Source organism: Acomys russatus, chromosome 4 (assembly GCF_903995435.1).
Source record: "Acomys russatus chromosome 4, mAcoRus1.1, whole genome shotgun sequence".
In the NCBI taxonomy this organism is placed as follows: Eukaryota; Metazoa; Chordata; class Mammalia; order Rodentia; family Muridae; genus Acomys; species Acomys russatus.
The window spans coordinates 72,558,402-72,585,560 of NC_067140.1; the positions used below are offsets into that span (position 1 = coordinate 72,558,402).

Below are 27,159 nucleotides of genomic sequence, written 5' to 3' on the forward strand. Positions count from 1 at the left end.
GCAGTTACCAACAGTACCAACAACCTCAGACCACTGAACTTGCAGTTAGCAGCGGTTTACTTGGAGTTAACTCTCCAAGCCAGAGCCAGGTGCTGCCTGGAGGAGTACACGGTTGATATCAGTCAGTACGCATGAACTAGAGTCCACGCAGTGCCTGGCTCTGGATGGCCAGAGAACGAGGGGAAAATACAAGAGATGAGGAGAGAGACACAAATCTCAGGAAACTGGCTGACCACCTGACCAGAGAGTAAAGAGGGAACTCCAGAATGACAATTGCCTTTGCACTTGCCTTAAGTAGTTTAGGCCATTTATTTCCCCAGGGCGTCAACACCCTGCTTTCTCATGATGCCAGAAATTTTAAATAAAGTGCACCTTAAGGATTCAACTTCCGGTTCTCATAGTATTATGGGTCTAGCGTTTCAATCACAATCCCTGTGCTTCAGCTTTTCTTTCAAGTGTCCCTTACCCACAGAACCTGGTTCTGAACGCTCAATCTAAAACTTAACTTGATTATTTCCTAGGATACCCTATCAGTAGACCACAAGCTCCAGGTGGGAAGCACTCTGCCAGTCTATATCACTCATGTGTGAAATTGTGCCACACACGGCATGTGACAATGGGAAAGCAGATATTTAAAAAAACAAAATCCCTTCCCCCCTTTTTCCTTTGAAACATCAAAATGATCCAGGACTAAAAAAAAAAAAAAGTGACCTCAAGGACACCTCTCATTCCAGTGCTTGAAAAAGCCCGGATACTGTTTCTGCTTTCTCAAAGTTGATGTGACCCTGCTGCCAGCAGCTCGCTGCTCCAGATTCATGTTGCGAGGAAGCCCTCACGTACGTCCCAACTGCCCCCCCGCCCCGGTGTACCGGCCCCCTGCCGGTGAAGGAGGTCGGGATGTTCCGGGTTGCAAGTGGTCGGGTACGGCGCAGGTGTCCCCGGCCCTTTCCCAGGAAAGCTTCTCCATTCAGCTCTCTGAGCAGGTGGGCTGAGGAAGCCCTATTCTAACTCTACCCGTTCCTGGCCACCCACACTGGCCCAACCGTCATAGAGTGACATCCTGAAGCTACTTTGAAAGCGGGCCTTGGGCGACACCGGTGGCCAGGTGCCTCCGTATCCCGCCCCCAAATACCCTTGGCTGAGGCCACTCGCGACCTTCCCGGGTAGGGACGCAGCGGTATCGCAGGCTGGCTTCTCCATAGGCGCCTCGGGCGCTCTCACCTGCCCGCCAGCAGTTGCACGTCGCGGCCAAGCAGCCTCCGTCACCAGAACCCAGAAACACCGCTTGCACCGCAACCTCACAGGGGGACTTCCGCCACCTTTGCTCGGCGCAGCACGAAGGCGCATGCGCAGATCTGCGTGCCCGCCTTCCCGCTCTTTTCCCCTCCATTCCGGGATTTGCGTGAGCTCCTGCTAAAGCTAGCTGCGGCCGTCACCGGAAACCTTAGGGGCCGAGGTGTATTCTGTCTGTGCAAACTACTGAAACGGAAAACGTTTAAAAACACATCACAACATCAAGAAGGCGACAGAACTTGCGGCCTCCTGCTCTCTTGAAAGGTATTTGTGGAATGAATGAAGCGGTCCCCGTTCTTGGGTGCTTTCCCTGCTCTGACCAATCACAGAGCGCCTTGTTCGGTCCCTCGGTTCTCTAGTCCCTCCTCTCGGGAAGCCTGAAATTGTAGAAAGTGGCTCCACCTTCCCGAGCCGGACTGAGGCGGAGCATGCGCGGTCAGACCCTGTCGACCCGCAGGAAACTTCTGCCCACTTTTGGTGCGGGGTTCGGCGGAAGTGGAGAGTCCCCAACTCGGTGCCGAATCCCGTTAATTAATTTCCCTGGCGTTGCCATTCTTTTTTTCGGCTTCAGAGATAAATTTTTTATTCTCAGGACCACCCGAAATATTATGAAGTTATGATTAAACATACTTTTTTCTAACTAGTTTTCCTCTGGCATTGTGAAAGCCACCTTTATTTTTCAACCTATCTTAATCTTCCTCATTAAAAATACTTTCTACAGGCCACGGAAACAGTACGGCTTTATTTTTCTTTTTTTGTATTACATTACATCATTTGAAATACACTGATTCGTTATCTGACAATCGTACCCATGGTATGTCCAGCCTCTAAACAGCCCGCTTATGCCGCCATTTTTATTTTGGTCTCTAAAGCTTTGATATCGTCAAGGGAAGCCATTTTTCGTTTGGGCACATCTTTCGGGCTATCCAATTACTTCACCTAGCGTTTCGCCGCCATTTTAGATCCTGGCACTGGCTTCGCACCCTTGTGAAGCCATTAAGGCCATCTTGTGTTTGGGCGGTGGTTGCAGTCTCAAACGCCGGAAGTGACCCTGGGAAAGGGGAAGTAAGGCAAAGCTTCAAAAGCTTGGCCTGCAGCCTTTTTAGTCTGACTTTATACATCAGAGTAGTAGTGCACCAGTGACCCTGGACAGTAACAAAGCATATTAAAGCCAGAACCCACCTCCCGCCACCACCATAGGTAAGAGCATGATACTTCTGGCAACCTAGCTGTTCCCTCAGCTGGACTGAACTGTTTCCACATTCTGTACCACTACTTGTTATGTTTTGAATTTTGGGATTTTCCACAATCTTTCTCCTAGGTGTTTTTCTTCTCTGTTCATTAGTTTGAAAACACTCAGAGAGCTGAAAATCTGTTAAACATCAGAGTGCAAGAAGATGAGATTTAAAGCGAAAATAATGTTGAGAGAATTTCTATAGAATAAAAGCCAAATTGATGGAACAGCAGATTATATCAATTGTATGGCTTTATTGTATCCATAGGGATAACTTTAAGGACTTTAAGATGTGTAGTTTGTGTTTGTATACTCGTCTCATTCATTCATTCATTCATTCATTCATTCAGTGCATTTGGTGAATACTTTAACTAGCTTTATGCTATAAAATATCGAAGTAAACTTAAAAACAAAGCAGAAATAAAAACTCAACCCTTTCTCATTCTTTGGCTTTGACATGTACTAAGCAGGGGCCAGGAACATAATCTGTGCTTCTTACACTACTCTGCTAGCAGCTTCATGTTGTCCATTCTCCTATTTCTTGGGTACTGTATATTACCGTAATTGTAAGTTAACTGGCTAATACTGGAGTTAGTATGGACTTGTTGCTCAGTGTGGTCACCCATCGTTTAGGTCAGCATCATCTTTGAAGGAGTAGAAGTTGCATGTGGGCACACAATAATACTGACTGGGAAACTGGGCTGTGGCTTACCTTAACTTTTTGTAGTGCCAGCTTTCTTCTGTGTCTTCCTTTATGAGGAATGAAAACCAGGAGTTCTCAACCTTGGCTGCCCATGACAGTCACCCGGGAGCTTCTAAACCAGAGTTCAGACCAGTTCCAGATAGAAATCAAGACTCTGGGTGAAATTAAGATGATCCTAAGGTATTTGAGGCGTCCATGTTTTTCATGCTGTTAGGAGTAAGATTGCTTTCCTACTTGCTGGGCTTCCTTAAAATAAAATACTGTGGCCATAGTGAGGAATATTAGTTTGGGAGTGTGGCGAACCAGCTTCGCAGTGCTTGGTTACCTCTATTAAGTGTGGAAGAAGAATGAAAGTCATTTGTTTTACTGACTCTCACATGAATGTTTCCATTATGGATATGTATGTTTTATGAATGTGAAGAAAACATTCTTACACTGAAATATTGACTGATTGTAGTTTTTACATGCTTCTCTTGAGGGTGGTGACAGAGTGTGGGTTGGTGAGAAAATCAGCTCTGAAACTCTCCTCCCTGGTTTCATACCCCATTTCCTCACTTAGCAGCTCCAGCTCTGGGATCTAACAGACATTACCCACCTCTGTGCTTGTGCTTTAGTTTCCTAACTTGTAAGGTAGGACTCCAAAGAGGTAAGATAATACAAGACACATGCCTCTTAAAAGTACCTGGCGTGGGCTGGAGACATGGCTCAGCAGTTAACAGCTGTTTAGACTCGCTGTGTAGACCAGGTTGGCCTCAAACTCACAGTGATCTGCCTGCCTCTGCCTTCCGAGTGCTGGGATTAAAGGTGTGTGTCATCATGCCCAGCAGGACTGAACCTTTTGCCTGTAGGGAAATACTCTATCACTGAACTATGATTCTAGAGATAGCCCCTCTCACCCCCCCAGTCTTAGTTTTGAAACTGAGTCTTACTACATTGCCCAGGCTAACTTTGAACTAACAGTTTCTTTATATCAGTCTCTGGAGTAGCTAGGATCACAGGCTTGGCCACCCAGATTATCTCTTTCTGTGAAGTTTTAAGTTGTGTATATACATATGTGTCTGTGTGGTTATGTGTATGTGAGTGAGGTGCCTGTAGAGCTCAGGACAGGGTGTTGGGTCTCCTGGAGCTGGAGTCACAGATGCTTGCGAGCTGCCTGAGGTAGGTACTGACATGGGACCTTCTGACATACACCCAGTGCAAAAGCAACAAGAACTCCTACTGCTGAGCCATTTTTCTAGTCCCAGGATTGTTATCTCTTGACATGGATATGTATAGTCATTTAATCTGCCTTAAATCTTTAAAGTCTATTATGACTGGATTCCTTTAGAGATTTTGGACAATAATCCGTGTACATTTAGAGACCTATGAGATAGCAAAGTCAATCTAGAGATATCCCAGAGCTCCCAGTGTCACTTATATTTTAAGGTTTATTGTTCCTGTTAGAGGAAAATGCTCCATCAGTTGCTTTTAGTAGGAATGATACATTATGTTAGAGTAAATCAAGCTGGCTTAAAATTGGATTTGATTTATGTTACTATGGGGGTTATACAAAGTACAGCTGTTAAAATATCTTGAATATAATAGTCAATTTATGTCACTGTTTTGATTTATTCTCTAGAATAGGTTAATGTTTTGTAATTTAAAATATTTTAAATGGAAATAAATAAATAAATCTTTCTTGATTTAGTTTCCTGAGTTTGGACTCCTGTGTGGAGGTCTATAATCACCACTGAAACCACGGTTTGGACCAGGTCTATCATCAACCTCTATTTCCCATGCAGCAGCTCCATCCAGTGTCTCCAGCTATCCCTTCTGCCCCTCTGTCCTTCAACCCGTCGCAACCAGTGAACCAATGGCATATTCTCCAGTAATACAGATTTTGCAACAAAATGATTAAATTTTAAGAAGTGTGTGTTAATGATTATCAGAATGCATTTTGTTTGTTTGAGTTTTTTTCAATGAAGGTGATTGGTAAATAGTAATTATCAGAATGGGCTTTAGGTTATAAAGTAAATCGCATGATGTCTGCTTGTATGTTCATGGGTATGTTTAAGACGAATCATCCACTGAGATTCAGGCATGGAGCCGAGTAATGACATAAATGACCTCAGAGCATGGTGATTGCACTATTTCATGGAAAGAGCTAGAGGCACAGAGTTGAATAGGCTCAGGCCATGTGAAGAGGCAGAATTCAGAATGTGCTTTGCTAGAGTCTGAAGACATGTTTGGACTGTAGGAGGGTGTGTCTATGTGTGCTTCTGATAACATACCAAATGTTAGATGTAGAGTGCCAGTTAAGCATCCCACGCAGGGTTTGCTGGGCTGAAAACTCAGCAGGAAGGGGAGGCCTAGATCTTGAGTCATATGATTGGTATGGCCACAGAGTGACAGAAAAGTAGAATCAATACTTGGGATTGATCCTGTTACAGCGTTTCAACATCTGGTTCACATTTAATAACAAAGGGAAGAAAAAAAATATTAGGTTTTTGTTGTTTGAATGAGTCTTTTTCCCATTGTTGAAGCTTGTTTTGGTTTGTTTTTATAAGCATAGTAGGCATTGAAGGTTGCCCCCTGAGTCATAGGATCAGCCCATTCTTTTTTATACTGATACTGCCTTTTAACTTTTATCTAAGTTGTCACCAGTAAGACTTTTTGCTCATCTGTCACTTGTTGGTTGGTCTTTTACTAAAGTTTGTTTCTGGATATCAGTTTAATAATAACAACAGTGTGTTTGAGGCAACAGTGATGATTTCTAATGTTTTAATTATAGCTGTAACATCAGAAATCCTAGGGCCTTTATTGTTTTCTGTTTCATTCCCATAGCTAGAAAGCTTTTTAAGATGATAGAAGCGTAATAATTCTTAGATAAAACTTGCAATGAAGAGGTTAGAAGCCTAGAGTTAATATTTGGCCTCTTAAGCTGGGGTGACTTCTTTTGAGAACTTGTCACACAGGCCAGAAATACTGAAAGAATGACAAATGGGAATTTCACATTGCCCTACATTTTCCCACAGAATAATCTAGAAGGTCACTGACTTTCTTTATTTGAGTTTATCTCTGCTCTGTATTTAAATGACAGGAAAATCATGTGATATTGTCTAATCTTCTTCTATTCCTTCCCCAAATTAATTTCCCTAAGAAGCTTAGGCTGTTTGCTCCCTGTCAGTACACACATACAAGCACATGAGTCTTGGTGGGGTCACACATTATCCAAGTATTCTTTTTGTGAAGGAATGCTTATTTTCAGTTTAGAGAAAGTGGGCTTTGGAATGCAGAATAGAAGATTTATGATGTGTTGTAACTCTTTCACAGACTTATGTAAAGTGTATGGTTTCCATGTACTTGGAAAATTCATCTTTTTGGAGATTGTCCTAGATCTCCTAAAATTGTTCAACAAAATAAAGATGCCAGTTAGACTTTAATAGATGGCTCTGTGGTGAAGGGATTTTTGACATCAGTGTTTGAAATGCTAAGCACTGGGTTTGCTGTTCTTGCAGAAAAGTTGTTTCCAAATTTAAAACTTAATTCTGAGGTTAATATCTTTTCTATTCAAATGAATATTAGAACACTAGCCTTTTAACAACAAAAACAATGTGAAAAACAATGAAAGACTACACTGAAATGTACTAAATTTCAACCATATGTCTGATCTGTTGTCCATTTAATTTTTTAATTTATATTTATTTTCTTAGTTTGTGGTGGTTCAAGGTTTTAGGGCTTACGATTGGATCCAGAGGCTTGAACATGTGAGGCAAACCGCGAACTGTATTCCCAGCCTCATTGTACATTATTCCCATCATAAAACACTAAGATTGGTGTATGAATCACAGCTTCTTCAACCTTGACTGTGTGGTACCTTAAGTATTTAATTCTGTGCTTATTAAACTGCCTGTTTACAAAAATCTGTCCAGAGTGCTTTGGCTTCCTTTCGAAAAATTTAATGTAGAATTTGGGATTGGGGACAATAAAACTTCATTGCATAAATGGGTATAAATATAAAATATATTAATAGCCTATGGCAACTGACTGTTAGGTCAGTAAAGTTGATCAAGCAAACTTCTGTTGTGCATCTGTGTAATAGCTCAGTCATTAAAGAGGAGCAGACAAGACTTTGTCCTAGGAAGCTTACAGTCAGGCAGAGGAGAGGCTCTGAGGACCAGGGTTACATGGTCTCTAGTGAGCTGAGTATAAGTAAGTGTAGAAAGGTAGCCTTGGCCAAGAGAGAAACAGTTCAATCTAAACAGTCACAAATGGCTCCAAGGAACAAGCAGCCCTACTGGTAGACATTGGCTTATCAATGGGATACTTTAGGAGATAACATCCCATTGCTCAGTATGTGTGGGAGGAGGTGGAAGTACCTAGAGCTCCTGAATCAAGGACCTTTGCTAAGGGCTGTTTTGGTGAAGTCAGTACTGATGTGAAGGAGGTTGGTTCTGAGAAGGAGGGAGGGCAAGTTTGCTAGTCAGGAACTTGTGATGTGTTAGAAGCTGAACAGTTTTGAGTACAGGTTTCCTGGTCACTCCCTTATAGTGATGGCACCAGACACTGAGAGTTGAGAGAAGACAACAGTAGTACTTTTAAGAGGCAGTGATAGTGGGATACCCTCAGGATAACCCTCATAGAATCTAAAACTCTTGGCATTGGCATATGTTAGTATGTGTGGGCTGCTATCACAAAATGTAGTGAGGATTCTGTAATTTGGTTTCTTTAAAAACACAGAAAGATAAGAATGTGTTTTCATTTTAATCCCAGGGGTCGGGATATGGGGCCGCTTCAGACTGTCTGCAGCAGCTGACTGATTTGCATTATGCTTTAGCAGAGGCTCAGTTTTGCCAGCGGCATGAGCTTGTGTGACTTTGGAATTCTGGGAACTTTTAAGAGGGTATATAAATGCTAGAGTCCCAATAGGCAGTGTTCTTGGTAGTGGGTTGTTGGTAGTTGGTTTTTCAGGAGGTTGGTTGTGGTTTGTTAGTAGTCACGCTCAAAGAAGAAACAGAAGGAAAGAAATTACCTTCGAGGATCTCTCTCTCCCTCTCCCGTCTGTCCTTCTTTCTCTCCTATCTAGTGAAAGGGGTGAAACTGGGGAGATATAGTGTGGGAAAAAGGAGAATCCACATAGTAGCAGAGACCAGCTACAACAAAATACTTTATGTTGAGTAATATTTATTAATTTTTGAGACAGGGTCTCTATGGTCCAGGGCTGTCTCAGACTTGCTAGAGAGCCAAGGATGACCTCAACCTAACAGTCCTACTGCCTCCACTTCCCAAGTGCTGAATTACAGGCACACTCACGCCATACCCAAGCTAAACTGGGTAATTTATGAACATTGCAAGCTTACTGCTTGTAGTTCTAGAGGCTGGAAAATCCAAGCTAAGAGTGCCAGCTGACTTGGTGTCTGATGATGAGGGCTTGCTCTTTGCCTAAAATTGTGTCTTCAAAAACAAAAACAAAAACAAAAACAAAATATTTTACTCTAGTCTATTCAAAAATTTACTTATTTTACAAATAAATTGGGGCAACTGAAAAGAGAGGAAAACTAGTTTGTGGAAATTCTAGATATGTCTTACATTGTTTCTGACACAGCAGATCCTAATGTCCACTGCATTTGGCTTCTGAGGGCATCAATCCCATTTGGAAGGACAGAGCCTGTGTGCTGTATTACCACAGGCTTCCCCCATTACACTCGGCTTTAGGTACTAATGTAAGACTTTGGTAATGCATCCAGCATTTAGGCCTTAGTACTTTTTTTTCCTTATGAAAGGCAGATGATGTCTATGATTGTCATCTGTTAGGCCCAAGATGACAGGCTGTGCTATAGTAAGGGAAGAGCGCATGTGCTACTCTGATGCTCTGTGCGGAGACATGGTTCTACAGAGGGAGGAAGGACTCATGACTAGAGGTTGCACAGTGACTGTCAAGCATCCCTAGCAAACAGGATCAGAAGACATTCCTCTGCCCAACTTCGGGCTCTTCCTTTGCACATTTTCCTGCAGGATTCTTTTATTTTGGACATTGATCCCTTTGTGGGATGTCTTGCAAATGTTCTTCTCTTGGTGTATAACTCCTCTCCACTTCCTTATGCGGCTTGTTGAGCTTTAAATTTTTTAAGGTTCTTATTTTGAAGTAATTATAGATTCATAGGGAATTGCAGAAAAAAAAAAGTGTGTAGGGGAGGTCAAGTGTACCTGTCAGTTTCTTCCAGTGGTATCTTATTACCCAACTATAATATAAACACAAAAACCGTAGAATTGGTATTGGTTTAATGTAAAGGATTTTTGTTTTATTTGAACCAGTTTTATATATGGCTGCTCAGTTTGTACAATTGTAGTTTTTATTTATAAGTGTGTTCATATACCCGGCACTACAGGCAGCATCAGTGCTGGCTAATGGCCTCCTTCTGCTGCCTCTTCATGGTCACACTCCTTCTCCCTCAGCCCTGGCAGCCACTTGCCTGTCCTCCATCTCCAGAGTTAAGTCATTTCCTAATTGCTGGGTTAAGTGGGAACTCTATGGTGTTGATTCTTTTTTAAAGACAGGACCTTGCCAAGTAATCCAGGCTGGCCTTGTGCTCAGTCTCTTAGCCCAGGCTGTCCTCAAAATTCATGATCCTTCTCAGCCTCCTGAGTTCTGGCATTACAGGCACACACTGTTACACCTAATTTTTTTATACTAATTTCTTCTTTTAGCATAAGTTCCTTGGCATTTATCCAGGTTTTTAAGCATGTCAGTACTTCATTCCCTCCTATTGCTGAGTAAAGTTTACGCCATGGCTTTTAAACAACCCAGGGTCTTCCTATGTCGTACTGTTTCTCTGAGATACATTCTCAGGAGCGCCATTTTGGATTTTATGGTAAGTATGTGCTTATAAGAAACTACCAACTTCTTTTTCAGACTGGCACTTTACCACTGACATGGCAGGTCTGTCGTATCTGTGTCATCTCTAGCATTTGGTGTTGTTGCTGAGTGTTTTTTATTTAATGTCCTGGTCTTCACAAGTATATAGTGTTCTTATGACTCCTAGATATTTTTTTAATATAAAAAAAAAAGATAGTATTTTTTTGTTGGATATGTGGGTTGTAAATGTTTTCTTCTACTTGGGAGAGTAGTTTTATATTTGTTTTTTGTTGTTACAATGTTAAACACAGGTTAACATGAACTACGTGTTCAACCTTAGGAGTTTTAATTCTAATGTGACCAAAACTACCACCTTTTTTAAAAATTTTTTTTAGGTGGAATGTACATTTTTTTTTCTAGTTAAAAACTCTTTCCTTAGCCTGGAAGTGGTAGTGCATGTCTTTGATTCCAGCACTTGGGAGGCAGTGGCAGGTGGATCTCGAAGTTCCATAGAGGCCAGCTTGGTTTCTAGAATAAGTTCCAGAACAGTCAGGGCTACATAAACCATGTCTTGAAAAACTAAAAAAACAAAAATAAAAAACCAACCCTAAAACCAAGAAAGCAAATCAAACCAAAACCAAAAACCAAATCAAACCAAAACAAAAGGAAACCAAAACCCAAACAAAAACAACAAACCCTCCCACAAACCAAACAAAAACCCTTTTCATATTCTATATTAAAAAAAAATTGTCTTAACCAGTGTTGTTTCTCAAATTGAAGTTCTTATCACAACTGTAGCTGATTTTTGCATTGTGTGAGGTTTTGGCTCTAAGTGTTTTTTACAATGGAAATGTTTTATTTTCATAAAACAACAATCTCATAAACATAATTTACTAATAAAAGAAACCTAAACTTTAATATGCATTTTGCGTTTCCATTGTATGTCATACAGAAGTTTGGACTTATCCAGCTTCAGTTTTTTTCTTCCACAAAGCTAAGTAGTAGCTTGCCACACATTAATAGAGGGTCTTTTCATTTTTCACAACAGTGTTGTTTTGTTTTGTTTTTTAGAGACAGGGTTTCTCTGTATGGCCTTGGATGTCCTGGAACTTGCTTTGTAGCCATCTGCCTTCCTTGGCCTCCCAAGTGCTGGGATTAAATGCGTGCACCACCACTGCTCAGCAACAGTGTTGTTCTTTGTTGTGTGTCATTTCTGTGAATGTATAGACTCTATGTAGCCTGCTATCAGAAGGCTGCATGTAGAGTGTAGCTTTGCTCTGTCTGAGGAGACGTTCTCCCTCCTTAGGAGATATTTGTACCTTATGCTCAACATATTCCATTGTTCACTTTATGGAAGGCAGCTTTAAATAATATTTTATATCTTTTTTTTTTTTTTTTTTTGCCTGTTTCAAAGAAATTGCTTTTGTACTTAATTATGTATGTTTGCTACCTTTTTTATAGACAGTTCTTTTTCTACATTGGGCATACTGGTGCACGCCTGTAATTACAGAGACAAATGCAGGAAGATGCAAATTCAGAGTATGCTAGCTACAGCTAGTCAGCTATGCCTAGCTATGCCCAGTCTTCCAATGCCTTCATCAGCCCACAAAACTTTGCTTAACGTTTGTAGCTATTTTCTTCTACTTGTAATAAAAAAGATCATGTGAATTTGTTTTTTTTTTTTTTTTTTTTGTACTTGACTGCAACATACAGTCTTTCTTCCATAGTTTCCTGTGTCAAACCAACCTGGCCAATATCTCTGTGGTGCTGACTATTAAAATTATTTTTATAAAATTGTGTTTCTCAGCTTCTCTTAACCTGGCTATAACCCAAATAATTGAGGCTCTATTATATTATTTATTTATCGAGCTTTACTGCATAATCCTGAGAAGTTATTACTCTATTTTTAACTCTCTAAGCTAGTCTTACTTCCTCCCAGTGTAAATCTCAGAGATACTTGCATTTAATTTCCCCTGCTCATGTCTTCTCATGTCTCCAGAACCTCTGTGTGGCTCAATCACCTACTTCTTCCTCTAATTCTCCTCCCCTGGAGAGCAGGAAGTCCAGCCCTGTTCTTTCCCCTGCTCCATAATTGGTTGTAAGCTGCTTCATTGGCATATGAAGGGACAAATGGGGAGCAGTCTTTACACAACATTGGGTCAGGAAATTCTCAGAACAAGGATTGCAACTAGATATTGAGGTGGGGGGCGTGTACAGAAATCAGCGTTTGAATTACACAATAACCTATGCCAACACCTAACTTGTTCATTTGATTGTTTGCTGTGTGCAGATTGCTTTTGTTTGTTTAGGGTCTGTCATGTATAGAATTAACTATGATTTAGCATGCTTCTACTGCCTGTGTATAGTGTTTTTACTAAGACACCTTCTACTGCCTGTGTATAGTGTTTTTACTAAGACACCTTCAAATGAGCTACTTTTTGCATCTCTCTTCTCTGAAAAAAATTATATTCTGGCATTATCAGTTCCTTGAAGTTCCGTTTGATTTAGGATGGTAGAGGCCTAGAAATAGAAGAAACCTTAGGGATCATCCTGCGTAAAGGGTGATATTTTCCATTATCCTGTGAGTCAGCAATTTCACCCTTCGACAACTCTAAATGCGGGGCCTGGGCCTTGACTCAGTGGATAGAGGTGCTGAAGCACAGACCGATTACTCCTTGGATTCCACAAGGTGGCAGGAAATAGCAGATGCCAGACAGTTGTTCTCTGACTTCCATATGCCATCATGTCACACACACACACACACACACACACACACACACACACACACACACACGCAGAGACAGAGACACACAGAGAGACATACAGAGACACCCTCCCTCCACCCCACACTCCCCAGTATTGGTTTTTCCATTTACATCCATGTATAAATGGGCATGCTTAAGATGAAGATACGCATAGTCATTTTGATGGTGCACACGGAGCTGGTGTAGTTGCTTATGCCTGAAATGTCACTACTCTTATGGTGCATGCCTTTAATCTAAGCACTTGAGAGGCAGAGGCTCTCTGCCTCTATGAGTTCAAGGCCAGCCTGATCTACAGAGAGATTTCTAGGACACCCAGGACTACACAGGAACCCTGTCTGGCAAAACTAAAAAGGAAAAAAAATTAGAATAAAATTTCATCAGATTAAAGAAACCTTGTTAAATCCATAAAAACAGTAATCATGACCAGGTAGTAATAATTATGAATGCTTATTGGAGGCCACGTATTTATAACTTGGTGGTGTGTGTGTGTGTGTGTGTGTGTGTGTGTGTGTGTTGTGAGTGTGCATGGGGGTAGGGTCTACCTGCAGAGGCCAGAGGAGGCCTTTCTGCTTTATTCCCTGAGCTGTGGTCTCTCACAGAGCATGAAGCTTAGGGTTACAGCTACACTAACTGACCAGCAAGCTTCATGGTGTTAACCTTTGTCGGTCATCACAGCACTGGAGGTGTAGGCCCGCACCACAATCAGCTTTTTCTCTTTCTGTTTCCTCCTTTCTCTCTTCCTCTTTCTTTTTTCTTTTCTCCCCTCCTCTTTCTACCCTACTCCCCCCACCTACCCTGACCTGGAGATTTGAACTCATGCTTACGCGGCAGGCATTTTTACCCACTGAGCCTTCTATGCAGCAATAAAATATGTTGTTGAAACCATTTCACTGTTTCTGTTTGAGCTTATGAAATGTCCCTACTCGGAACTTCTAAGTTACATTTGTTGATGATATTGCATTTCTGTTGGATAGTAGTGTTCTAATGGATAGTTGTTGGCAGTAGTTTTGATACACCAGGTAGGAGAGACAGAAGGTAAAGGGGAAAGAGGGTGTAGGTCTCTTTAGACTACTTCCTGCTGATTAGGGTGGTTGGGTTCTTTTCCTCAAACTGCAACAACAGGACCAGGAGCAGCAGGGGTGGTGGTGGTGGTGGGGTCAGCAGCTGCCCTCTCCTTTCTTTCTCTCTCCTTCCTCCTCTTCTTCTTCCTTGGTTCTCTTCCTCCCTCCCTCCTCCTTCCTTCCTCTTCTTTCACTCCCTCTTCTTTCTTTTCCTCTTCTTCCTTTTTTTCTTTATCTTTTTTCTTCTTCCTTCCTCCTCCTCCTTCTTCATGCTCCCAGCCCCTCTCTGGGCTCTGGCATTTATACCCTCTCAAGAGTCCCCAGAATTAAACCATGTGCAGCAGGTATAAATCACACCCCTGCTAGTGTATGAGGCAAATTATAGTTTGCAGCTGTAGACAATCTAAAGCAACCCCATATCCCCCCTTGGGATTAAAACAAGAACATATTTATGTAACATAACTTGGTTTTTAAAGAAACCAAAATTCTTAATATAGATAGTCTCTTTCCTACTTCATCATATTAGGAAATATACTCTACCTTCCTCCTGAGGTTAGTACAGAATTTAACTCTTAAGGATCTGGTTGATATTAGTAAGCAGCTTGCCATCATATTTCTGCTTTATCATGACATTGATCTAGGCTTTGGTTTTGGAATGTTTCATGAACATTAGAGATACCTTTTGTTCACTTTGACTTCTGTTCCCTCAACAGCTCGTATGTCCATTCATAAGTTCAACACCCCCATCGTTGTAATGTTGTGGTCAGCATATATTGTTTAGTCAAGACTCAGTGTTTACTATCTTGACTATAGGTGTTAGTCGTAACTGAGCTGTATGTTCAGCACTCATTTTCTTTTTGGCACAGATCTTGTTTCTGCTAGCATCAGTAATTGCGTAGATTTCCATGTGCCTGTCCTGCACCAGTATCATATTCTTTACACTTGTCTGAAATTCATCTCCATGTGTGTGGATCTGACATGATGTGCTGTTGGAGCCCTGAGACCTGCCTGTCTTTTGCAGCAGCTCCCCTTTGTATGTTCAGCAACCAGACAGGGGTCTCCTTTCAGGATCCTTAGCTTGACTCAGCCTTCTCTCTTGGCTTTCCATTTCTTGCATCTTCCTCTTTCTTGGTTAATTCCCTCTTTTGTGCAAAACACATCTTAAGTGTTTCCTGAGAAAGAATACAGGGGCTCCAGCAATTTTAAAGCCCTTATGTGTCTAAATATGTCTTATTTATTTCCTTATGCTTAAATGCAATTGGAAGTTGGGAAAAAAAAAATCCCCTTGTTTTAGAGCTTCCAGGGCTAGTGTGGGCAATTTGGATCAAATTCTTGCACCTGACTAATCCTGTGTGTTTTATATCCTAGTCCCAACTTTTTTTTTCTACTCAGAATTTCTCTATGAAGTATACCAGAAATAGGTTCATTTTTACCTTAACTTCTATGTGCTAGGTGTCCTGTATTGGCCCTTTAATTCTGTCTTTTCATTGTTTTCATTTTTGCTGAAGTCTGAGAAATTTAATCAACTTGATTGTCCAACTCCTTCAGTAATTTCTTTCATTTTACCTATTATAATTTTAGTTTTAGTTTGTTTGTTTTGTTTTTCTAAAGGTTACTTCTTGTTTAGAAGGTTTTGTTTTGCTTGGTTGTTTGGGTGCTTTCATGCTAGGGTCTGGGTGGGTGATTTGTGGTTTGACTTGAGCTGGAACATTGAAATGATGGTGAGTATCTCTGTGGGTCTCATTGCAGTGGACTTCATTTTTTTTTTTTTTTTTTTTTCCCTTTTTCAAGACAGGGTTTCTCTGTGTAGTCTTGGCTGCTTCCTGGGGGAACCTTAGATGTCTGTTTTTTTACACCTCGTGTTTTATGTCAACCCAGTTCCCCAAATGTAGATATTTCAGTCTTCGTTTTGGAAGCATGTTAATTTAGAAAGTCTTGGCTTGTAGATATCCCTGAATTTCTCTGTCTGTGTCTTCAGTAGAATTACCTACATGTATATAAAATTTCAGCCTAGAGATCCTTTGATTAGATAAAAGGGACTATTTTTCTTTTTAATGCCAAATAATAGTCCACTCTGTGGATGTTACCACATTTTGCTTAGTTATCAGTTGATAGATATTTGGTTCATTTCTACATTTTGGTTATTTTTAATGCTGCTGCTGTGAAACTTCTCTGTGTTTTTGGTTAGAAATAATGCTTATATTTGTCTTTGATGTATGGGGTCATTGGGCAACTCGCAAGTTTTGCAGACCTGCCAAAGCATATGTAAAGTATTTTACTTTCCCACTTGGGGTGCATGAAAATTCCAACTTATGTTTTCCTGAACACCTTGTATTGTTTTTGTTTATGATGGTAAACATCAGTTTATGTGTTCATTGACTATTTTAAAATTGCTTTTGAAGAAATGTTTAAGTCTTTTGCCCATTTTTAAATTGTGCTATTTGACCTTTTTTTGAGTTGTAAGAGTTCTTTGTATATTTTGGGTTATTATTATCAGATGTATGACACACGTATATATTTTTCTCATTCTGTGAGTTTGTGCTGGCTAGCTTGAAGGAGATGGCTCAGCTGGTAAAGTAGTTGATGTACAGACGTAAGGACTTGAGTTTGGATCTTAGGTACCATTGTGAAAACTTGGTGTGGTGATGCCAGCGTCCGCAATCCCAATGCTAGGGCAGTAGAGAGACCAGTGCCTAGAGCTCATTGGCCTAAGCTAGTTGAATCAGTTAATTCCAGGTTAGTGAGGGTTTAAAAGATAAGGCAGAACAGCATTGGTGGAGACTCCTTGCAGGACTGTGCACCCACATGTGCATCCTCATACACATGTACTTCCCCTGAGGAGTGCAGACACACCCCACACACAAATCAACAATAAAAAGTCAAATGAAAACTTATTGGCTAAATTAATGGCCATGAAAATTTAAAATAACAATCCATTTATTCCACCAGCTTTCCTGAAGTTCACTAATTATAATAGATTCTTTGTGGATGTGTGTGTAAGGAAGCAGAAAGGATGAGAGAGAAAAAAGAGGAAGAGAGGGAGAATTTTCTGTATGCAAGAGCATGTTATTTGTGAATAAAGTGGTTTGATTTCTTCCTGTTTTGGATGCCTTTTATTTCTTTTTCTTGTCTAATTGCTCTCTAGTACAGTTTTGAATCAAGTGACAAGAGAAGACATCTTAGCAGGAGGAAATATTTACTTATCACATATAACTTTAGCTATGAGTTTTTCTCTTTAAAAGTATTTTATTAATTATTATTGCTTGGTGTGTGTGGGGGGGGGGGGGAGGGAGAGGGAGGGAGAGGGGTCGTGTATACCAGAGCATATGTTTGAAGGTTAGAGGACAACTTCCTCCTCCTCCTCCTCCTCCTCCTCCTCCTCCTTTTCTTCTTCTTCTTTGATTTTTCTCTCATACTTTGCATCCTAACTGCAGTTTCCCCTCCCTCCATTCCTTCCAGTCCTTCCCCTCCTCACCATCTCTCTCTCAATGTCTACTCCTCCTCAGTGTCCCTTCCAAAAGAGAAAAGAGGGGGAAAAAAAACAGGCTTCCCAGGGATATCAATTGAACATGGCATAACAAGTCACAATAAGACCATCGGGCATGGTGGCTCACGCCTGTAATCCCAGCATGCCAGAGGTAGAGGTAGGTAGATCTCTGTTAGCTTGAGGCCAGCCTGGTCTACAAAGAGAGTCCAGGACAGCCAGGGCTACAAAAAGAAATTCTGTCTGAAAAATACATTAATAATAATAATAATAATAAAAACAAAACCAAAAAGACTAGGCATAAATCCTCATGTCAAAATGGACTAGGCAAACCACTCAGTAAGAGGAAAAGCGTCCCATGTGTAGGCAAAAGAGTCAGACTTCCCGCACTCCCTCTGTTAGGACTCCCGTAGAATACCAAGCTACACAACCGTAACTTATATGCAGAGGACCTAGGTCAGCCCCACACAGAGTCTATGTTTGTCACTTTAGTCTCTGCTTATCTGAGCTCTGCTTACTTGATTCTCATGGTGTCCTAAACCTCTCTGACTCCCACAGTCCTTCCTCCCCATCTTTCGTGGGGTTCCCCTGGCTCTGCCTAGTGTTTGACTGTCTCTGCATCTGCTCACATCAGGTGCTGGATGGCACCTCTCTGATGACAATTGGCTAGGTGCCAATCTATGAGTAAAGCAAAATATCATTAGGAATCATTTAAATGACTTTTTTTTTTTTTTTTAAACTAGTCTGTCCCGGGTCTCTGGACTGTCCTCCCTTCAATCCCTGTCTCTCCAAGCAGTATCAGGCATGATGGGCTCCCTTTCCTGGCATGGGCTAGGGGACAGCTTCTAAGAATTGGGTCTCTCCTCTTTCTTTGCATTCTGGGAATCAAAGCCTATGTTTATGTGGTGTTTTTGATTGATTGCTTTTTAGATGTTAAGCTGCCTTTGCATTTTCCTGGTAAATGTGACTTGGCTGTAAACATCTGGTAGAGTCCTGTAGGGAAGCTGTCTGAACTTGCACATTTTCTTCTCTCAGTTTTTAGCATATATTTTATATGGATAATACTTTGACTAAGGACAAGTAGAATTAAAATTGCATCTCATACTTCTTATTGATATTTTATTAGCGAACTCTTTCATAAAAACATTCCTCCACAGTGGTTGTTTGATATATCTAATTATAGCTTTCTCTCTTTCTTTCTTTCTTTTTTCCTCTGCAGATTCCCAGCTCATGTGGAAATCAGTAAACTATGGCATCTAAGAAATTTACCATTAAAGTAAGTGATGCTCAGTAGTTGCCCTTAAGAGGTCACTCACCTTCTCATACAGTAGCTTTGACATTCTTAAGTTGATGTCTAGTCTTCAAGTTTAGAATTATGGAAAATTTAAGTAGCTAATATCAAGATTTTAAGAAGAGATAGATGAGAAAGATAATAGTTCTTATAATTATAAGGAATTATTTGCTTAAAATCTTTTATGTAGGATACTTTCTGGTCATGACTCTGTTCCCAGTGCTAATATTAATCACACACATTGCATGTCCGTGACATGACTTCTGAGGATGACAAAACACATCAAAGAATGGGCAATGCCGTTGTATCTGGGTGCATGTTGAGAGAGCGCTCTGCTTGGTTGCTGCCTCCTTAGCTTTCATTATCAGCTTAACACGGAGTCCTCTGAGGAAGGCCTCAGTGAGGAGTTGCCTGGATTAGATTGGCCTGTGGCCATCCATATCTAGGGGAGGGGTATTGCCTTGTTTATTTATTGATGCAGATAGGGCCCAGCCCACTCTATTCCTAGACAGGTGGACCTGGGCTAAGAAAGTGATGTAAGCATGGGCATGTGAGTGAGCCTATGAGAAGCTAATGGGCAAGCCAGCAAGGAGTGTTCCTTTACTGTTTCTGCTTCAAGCTCCTGCCTTGAGTTCAGACTCTGATAGGCAGTGATTTGGAGTTGGAAGCTGAAACAGCTGCCCCTTTCCAATGTGTTATCACAGAAACAGAAAGGAAACTAGAGCAGCTGCCTTCTTTGATTTTTTTTTTCTTAGAAATACTCCTTCCCTATCAATTAATAGAGTAGAGACCTCTTAGGTATGGAGTGATAAAGGGTTCTCTGTGGGGAAAGTCAGTGGAAGACGATAATACTTTGTGTTAGCTCTTAGTGATGCTTTCACATATGTTGGCTGTTCTCTTGGTCAGCTCTGTGTAACTGGCAGGGCAGTGAGATGGCTCAGCAGGTAAAGGCACTTGGTGCAAAGCCTGATTATCTAGGTTTGATTCTTACTTGTATTCCTGAGACCCACATGGGGGCAGGAGAGAACCAATACCTGTAGGTTGTCCTGTTGCCTGCAGACACACAAATATGCGTAGTAATTAAAAATAGCAACAACAAAAAACAAAGTGTATATTACAGTATTTAATAAACCAGATTATGAAACATATAATATTGTTATTTGATCTTAGCAAAATCAGTGTTTATTTAGTTTGCTAATGTATTTATAAATTTCATTGTTTAAAATTATTTCCGGTGTACAGATACTAGATTAACATAAGGGGGTCTCAGTGGGGAATGTTCACTATTCATCTGTGAAATGTGTTTTGATTTTCCTCTAGACTTCTAGAGTCTAGAAAGATATTAAGTTGTTTTTAGAATGATAGTTTGAACACTATTTTAATGTTTATCAAGATTCTGTCTCAAAAACAAAACTAAATAAAATTATCTGGTGATATATACCATTAATCCTAGCACTCGGGAGGCAGAGGTAGGTGGACACCTGTTAGTGTAAAGCCAGCCTGGTCTGCATAGTGAGACCTTGGAGAGAGAAGAGAGAGGAGGGGGGTGGGGAGGGAGGGAGGGAGGGAGGGGGGAGGGATTGATGGTAGCTGGGAGTGCTGTTGTTTAGGGAGTCAATTTAGGTGAAGCATAGAGTGTGGCATCCTCATATGCCTGGCAGTCATGGTTTGCCTTCTTTTATCGTCATGGTTGTGGGCTTTGACTTCTCCTAGCATAATGACTAAGTATTGGAGGCTCTAAAGAAAAGTTGTAAGTAAAGAGCAGTGTAATTTGCTCACCCACAGAAGCCTAGGTTTAAGCCTCAGCTACAATACCTGTTGCATTTCACTTAGTCAAATCAAGGACCTGCCCAGAGGAGGAACCTTGACTTCTGATGTGGGAAGCTCCTTGGATGGAGAGATGTTAGGTTGCATCTTTGGAGGCTGGTTGTCACAGAAGTCTTCTGACAGTCTACTATGATCATCCCCTTTCTTGATGGCCTAATATGACCAGTCCTTTTCTTGGTTATCTGTCCTTTGTCTGCCTGCTCTTAAGATTTTATTTCAGTCTTTGATATTATACAGTTTTACTGTCAAATTTCTAGGCATAGATTTATCTGTCTTGCAATGTCATGTAATATGTTCAGTTTTGGAAAGTTCTCATCCATTTTCCTACCTGGAGTTGCATGTCTCTGTTCTCCTCCTTACAATTTATATTGGAAGTCTTCTGGGTAATGTCATGACTTGCTTACAGGTTTGAAGAATGAGATTAACTTGTTTCAGATTGTGGCCAAGCAAGCTATATGCTTTGCTTCAGAGTCAACTGAAGCTTTCTGTGGCCCAGGAGGACACATAATTGTGGTCAGCTGTGACATGTCAACCCTAAGATCTTTCATTTCATTTGTCAGAAATGATATGCTGTCTCCCATGCTGTACACACCGACACAGCCAACCTTACTACTATACTACCGTATCTCAGCTGCACCTGAAAGGCTTAGAACTCATCTTCCAGATCAGGGGTGTTAGCCCATGTGTGAATTGCAGGCTTGCAGACTAGCTATAGAAACTGCTCTAACCCATGATCATGTTCCTTCTACCTCCTTCCATGTGCCTTCTGATCAAGACTTTTCCCCAAGGTTCCTTTCCTAAACGTCTGACACAAAGTCCTTGTAAATGTTTCTGCTCTGCTCCAGGGTGTCATGTTGTTGGTACTGTCACCACATGTCTTCTGCAATGGACAGGGCTAGAAGGTGTGTCTATTGCACAGCCATAGACTTTGTCCTTTTCCTTCCCTTTAGCTCAATGCTTCATTTAAAGTGTCATTCCCTAGCTTTCCAGCCTATGGTTTTTGTCAGGCTTCTACCACTAAATCAAGATCCTCAATCTGTATTTAATATACAGCTGAAACAAAAACATGCACACTAGAGAGTGAGAAAGGTTGAACCAGAAGGTGTTAATCTTGAAAAAATAATAGCTATTTTAATTTTAGTGATGATTTTTTCATTTACAAATTCATATTTTTAATTCAAATTTTCTTGAAAACTCGTCCTACTTTAAACATGATTCTACTTTCTTATTTTGTCATCTTAATAATTCTACAGTAATTTATTTTATAATCACTTTTATGTTTTTAATATTATTTCCAATATTACCACACGTGAAATAAATTAGTCCGTGAAATTGCTGCATTGTTTATATGACATTAACTTCTAATTTTTGTATTTTGTGATGAAGCCTTGCTGTATTACCCAGACTGACCTAAAGCTCACTATCTTCTTGCCTCAGCCTCTAAATTGCTTGGATTACAGGCTCTCTTTGTACTTTTTGATATTATACATAACATTATACCCATGTATGCATTTATATGTAGTCCCCCCTAACATACATAGGTAGAAAGATATGCTGTAAGGAGCAGATGAGCAATTTCAGTTTTATTTCTGCAGAGGCCATTGGCAGGATACGTTTAGAACCCACAACACAGTTGGATAGAGGTTGGTGTTTTTGCACTTTGCAGCTACTTTATTCTTTGCTGTTTTTTCCTCCCTTCCCTGCTTCCAGGAGCCTAGATGAATGGAACCACTGTTTTCACTGTTTACTTTTAGGTATACAGAAGAGCAGTTTTTCACACATTTTCATAAATGTGAGTCCCCATTTCTCAAAAGAATGAAGTAAAAAGCTCTGCTGAGTAGCTCCTGCTCTGGAAAACTTATACCTTTGCCTATAGACAAACTGAGCTTGAAAGTACTATCTGGTGATGCTACCAATTTGAGTTCCGGTGTGCCAATCAAAAAATTATGTGATGAAAGCATGCACAGATCTACACACTGAAACTTTTCCTAATTCCAGACCCAACAGAAGTGGCTTCAGTTCTAAGTCTCTCCTTCCTGTCAGTACCTCCAGAGCAATATGAGCTCGGCTCTTCTCCCCGTTACATCCTGGCTTTAGATAGCCTGACAGCTAGGCGTAACCCTCATGGTTATTGATAGGGCTCGGTACTGTGACTACTCTTTTCAGATAACCACCAGCTTCTTATCATCTAGAAAGATATGTATGTATATGCATGTAACATTAGGTATAATAATATATAGTAAACATATAAAGCATGTATGTGTATAAAACCAGTCAGATTTGACAGTTGTGTTATATCAGTCTGCTTTGTATTTGCTAATATTTTTTGTCCATTTGTTCATTCAGTTGAAAGATACATTGAAATATTTCAATGTGATTTAATATTTATATGTTTCTCTGCGTACTTTTATTGAATTTCCTTTGTATAGTTTGAAAGCATGTTCATAGATACATAAAAAATTATAGTTACTATATCATCTACTGAATTTAATTTTGAAATATCTTCTTATCTCTATACTTCTTAAATTATAGTTTGTTTTTCTGACATTAGTGTAACCTACATTTGAGATTTGTTAATCACACATAGGCTCCTATGGGAGTCTAACAGCCTGTCTGTCAGCCAGCCCAGCCATATGTACAATGCTTCCAGTACTGCCTCATTGTTTTAATTATGAATGAAAAAATAGCATCAGCACAAATTTAAGGGAAACGTAGAATGTAAGAAATACAAACTAAAGTGAATGAGTGAACTCAGGTCAGAGAGACTTCAGGGAGGGATGAAGGTTGTAGAGTTTAATTTTTATTTTCAGAGCAAAAGGAAAGCTGTTATAACGGTGAAACAAGATCAGGATGTTATAAACAAGAAAATTTCTTGTGACTAAGAAAGAGTACTTATAAAACACGATAGAAAACAAATTCTTTGATGGTATCAAGGTCTATCAAGGAATATTGCCCAAACACTAAAACAAGACTGTTTTAAAAGTGTAGGGGGAAAAAAAGAAAAGAAAAAGAAACCCAAGAAAATTGGAATTTGGTGTTGACATGAAAAGTTGAAGTTCTAGAAAAAAGGACCAGTATTTAAAAAGAACACTATGAAAAAAAAAAAACCCAAACAAACAAACAGTATAATAAAATTTACCACAAAGGACACAGTGTTCCTGTTTAAAAGGGTTGAGTGAGTGTCCAACAAAATCAATGAAAAATCATTGTGCTTAAAAAGCCTGTGGTATTACAGTTTCACAACCCAGAGACTTTGTGTGTGGGGCAGAGAAGAAGGGAGGGAGAGGGAGGGGGAAGAGGGGAGATGGGAAAGGCGAAAGAACAACCTTACAGAGGGGAGGGCATGAAGGACAGGGCCGTCCGCTCAACAGCAGTGCGAGGAGACCAGAACACTAGTACCGCAGTGCTCGTGGCTTAGAACACTAAGGAAAGTGTTTCTATTCCAGGAATCTCTTCCTGTCCAGCTTGTAAGCACGTATTTTAATGGAACAGAGACACTTTTAAAGATGCTAACTCAAGTCAGGAAAATTTCCTTCTGTGTACGGCATCCTAGAATATGGATCTCCAGAATGTGGCATACACAGATTAGAGATGAGATCCTAAACAAAGAGAATCGACACTAAGTGTCCAAGGGGACCCCATGCTGATTGCTCATTGTGCACATCGTTTTCAGAGTGTAGTCATTTTGATTGGTACAAGAAGGAGGGTTCCTCACAAGATAACAAAAGATTGAAAGGAGGACAAGACCTTGTGCATTAAAATGTATGAACAAGTGTATGTATATGTGTGTGTAGATACATGACACATCTTTTTTTTTTTTTTTTTTTTTGATGGGGAGGCTATCAGAGAGGCTGGCAATGATTTAGTCATAGGAACTTAGGAAACTAACAAAAGACAATTGATGTAATTCCAAACTCTTAAGTAGAGAGAGAATTGTGTAACATAGGAAAGTAAACTTGGTATGTGGCTCAACATTGAGCAAAGCATACATTTCATGATACCGTGAACTCCAGATTTCGGAAGGCTAGGGAAAGAGAAACGTGGGAAGATGGTTGTAAGGATTGCATCCTCATTTTCCAGAGATGATATATAAAGTGGAAATAGAAAGTACAGTTCAAATATAGAAGCAGGATGTTAATAGCAGATGAAATAGCTAAGTTTTCAGACTGTTGCTTGTGGTAAGTGGCAGTAGGGGCTCTTTTTGCTTTATCTTTCTTTGCTTTTTGAGACAAGGTTTCTCTGTGTAGCCCTGGCTGTCCTGGAACTTGCTCTGTAGACTAGACAGGCCTTGAACTCATAGCTCCTCCTTCCTCTGCCTCTGAGTACAGGGATTAAAGCTGAGCACTACCACATTTGGCTTCTGGACTTATTTTTAATAAGGCATTTAGACCATCTCTGCATTACTATACAGAAATTAAGTGAATGAAGTCTTAATGAAATAAATTTATACAGAATTTGCATAAAGATGCATCTACTTTTTGACAACCTAGGTTGAAAAATACTTAGATCATATCTTTAAAAGTAGCAGGCTGACTCATGGGCACCAAATAGTGTGTGCTTTGTGTCTGGGTTGCTTACATGTAAGACTTGCCCAGAAATGGATTTCACCTTGTAACAGACAATTTTGCCTTTTTAAAGAAAATTGTTCTCCAGACCTTCCTGCATCTGAGTGTTTTTGGCTTTCTTTCTCTTTAATTCTTGAGTCTCTAGCCTTGAACTCTCATCCATGACTGCCTCTCAGGCCAGATTTCTAGTAAATGTCAGCAGTGTCTAAGGTGGGAGTCCTTGGAACAGCAGCTTTCATGATCTCTTGGTGTCTGAGTCCCAGCAGTTTATAATGGGGAGGGCTGTCCTACACTTCAGTGACTCATAACTAGTTCGTAGAAATGCTAGCAGCAAGGTCATGTCTCTCCAAGCTTCTGCAGTTATTGTAGTTGAAAGCTTTGTCCCATCTTTGTATTTTAAAATATTCATAATTGTATAAACTTTTTTAGTCAAGCAAAGCTTAGGTTTAGACAGAAGTTAGTAAACCAAAGCATACAGGGCAGACATTTGTTTCAGAAAATCAAGTTTTATTTGTACACAGCCACTTCTATTTGTAATCTGTTGTCTCTGGCTGCTTATGCTATAGTGGGCTGATTTGAGTAGTTATAATAAAGGCAGGTCTCACTGCCTGCAAAATATACATACACATATGTACACACATTCCTTTATTTTTATAATATGTATGTAAATTTTTGTAGCACATCTCAGTTTCTTCTAGCCATATATCAAATCCTTAGTTGGTGCAGGTGGCTAGGAGCAATTGTATTGGACAGAACACACACACACACACACACACACACACACACACACACACACACACACGCATGCATTGCAGTGCTTAGAATCTAAGCCAGGGCCTCATGCATGCCAGACAAGAGTTGCACCCTTGAGTTACTCCTGGCCCTGGCAGAAGAGGTCTAAATTGCTGTAAATGCTCTCACCTGATTAAAATATGTCATAGTAAGCATTCAAGGAAATTAATCTTGTGTTAAACTGGCTACAAGCATCAGGCAAGCCCAAAGCAAATAGAAATAGATATGAACACATAAATATTAATCATGGATGTTTATCCATTAAAACACAAAATGGTAGAGAAAAGAAATCAGAACAATAAGTTATTGCTTAAAATGTCCAATAATGTATATGGTATCTGCCTCAGAAAAAGTTCATAGTCTCATTCCTGGCTTTAAGAAGTATAAAATGTTGCCAGGCCTCATTCCCAGTAATTATGTTTTAAGATTTAACATGTTTAACTTGGGCTCCAGAGAAGCAGGACAGCAAAAGCTCCCAAGCTCATTGTCTGTCTCTGTAGATCATTTCCTCTGCTTCCTGCATCTGTTTTCTTGGATTAGTTTGGTATTACAGCAAAGTCTAAGATTCTTTTGGCCATGAAGACTGCTTTGCCGCTTCCCCTCCCCACGGCTTACTTTTTTGTGGGTGGGAAAATTTTTGTTGTAAGAGTTGATTAATTAGAAGGGATTCCTGGCTTCCCTAGCAATGGCAGCCTGGGAAGATTACAGAGCCTGGCTTAGTGACAGGCAGGCCAATCTGTACTTAAGGAGAACTTGGACCAGCCAAATTTCCCTGGAATGTGGATCTGGCTTTGTCTTCTGCAGGGAATGTGCAGTGACCCTTCGCCCCTTCCCAGCACTGCAGAAGGCTGACAGCATCTACTGTTGCTGTTGCACATTACCCACTTTTTCTCTGGAGGGGTGTGGGGAAGTACTAGTGCAGAAAGCCTGAGTTGTTTCCTAAATTTGAAATGGACAATTTAAAAGCTTATTCGTGTTCTAAAGGAAATAAGCGTTTACTGTATTTTAAAATTTTTTCTTTATATCCTTACTGTTTATCGCTTTCTTTTCCTTGAGAGCAAGTTTAGTTTTACACTGAGATCTAAATTTCAGTTAATATTAGTTTTTGCATTCTGTAGAACACCACAGAAAGTTAAATATGCTCAAGAATTGATGTAATTTCTTTGTTATAGTGAAAGTGAGCAGGAAGAGCAATGCATTACATTTCTAGAGAAAAAGGCATTTGAGTAGCAGCCGGGCTGGCAGGCTTTTGTCTTGCTAGCTTGCCTCTGTGAGTCACTTACATCCTGTGTCCTAGGGTTTTGGCATA

At 40.3% G+C, this 27,159-nt stretch overlaps 1 protein-coding gene across 1 annotated transcript in view; it reads left to right on the plus strand.

Moving 5' to 3' along the window:
* The first annotated feature begins 2,193 nt into the window (after positions 1 to 2,193).
* Slx4ip (SLX4 interacting protein) overlaps positions 2,194 to 27,159 on the plus strand; it is a 166,050-nt gene continuing 141,084 nt past the window's right edge. The window contains exons 1-2 of the mRNA XM_051144724.1: positions 2,194 to 2,493; positions 18,595 to 18,651. Of these exons, the coding sequence (XP_051000681.1) occupies positions 18,625 to 18,651 (27 nt within the window). The 5' untranslated portion in view covers positions 2,194 to 2,493; positions 18,595 to 18,624. The remainder of the gene's footprint in view (positions 2,494 to 18,594; positions 18,652 to 27,159) is intronic.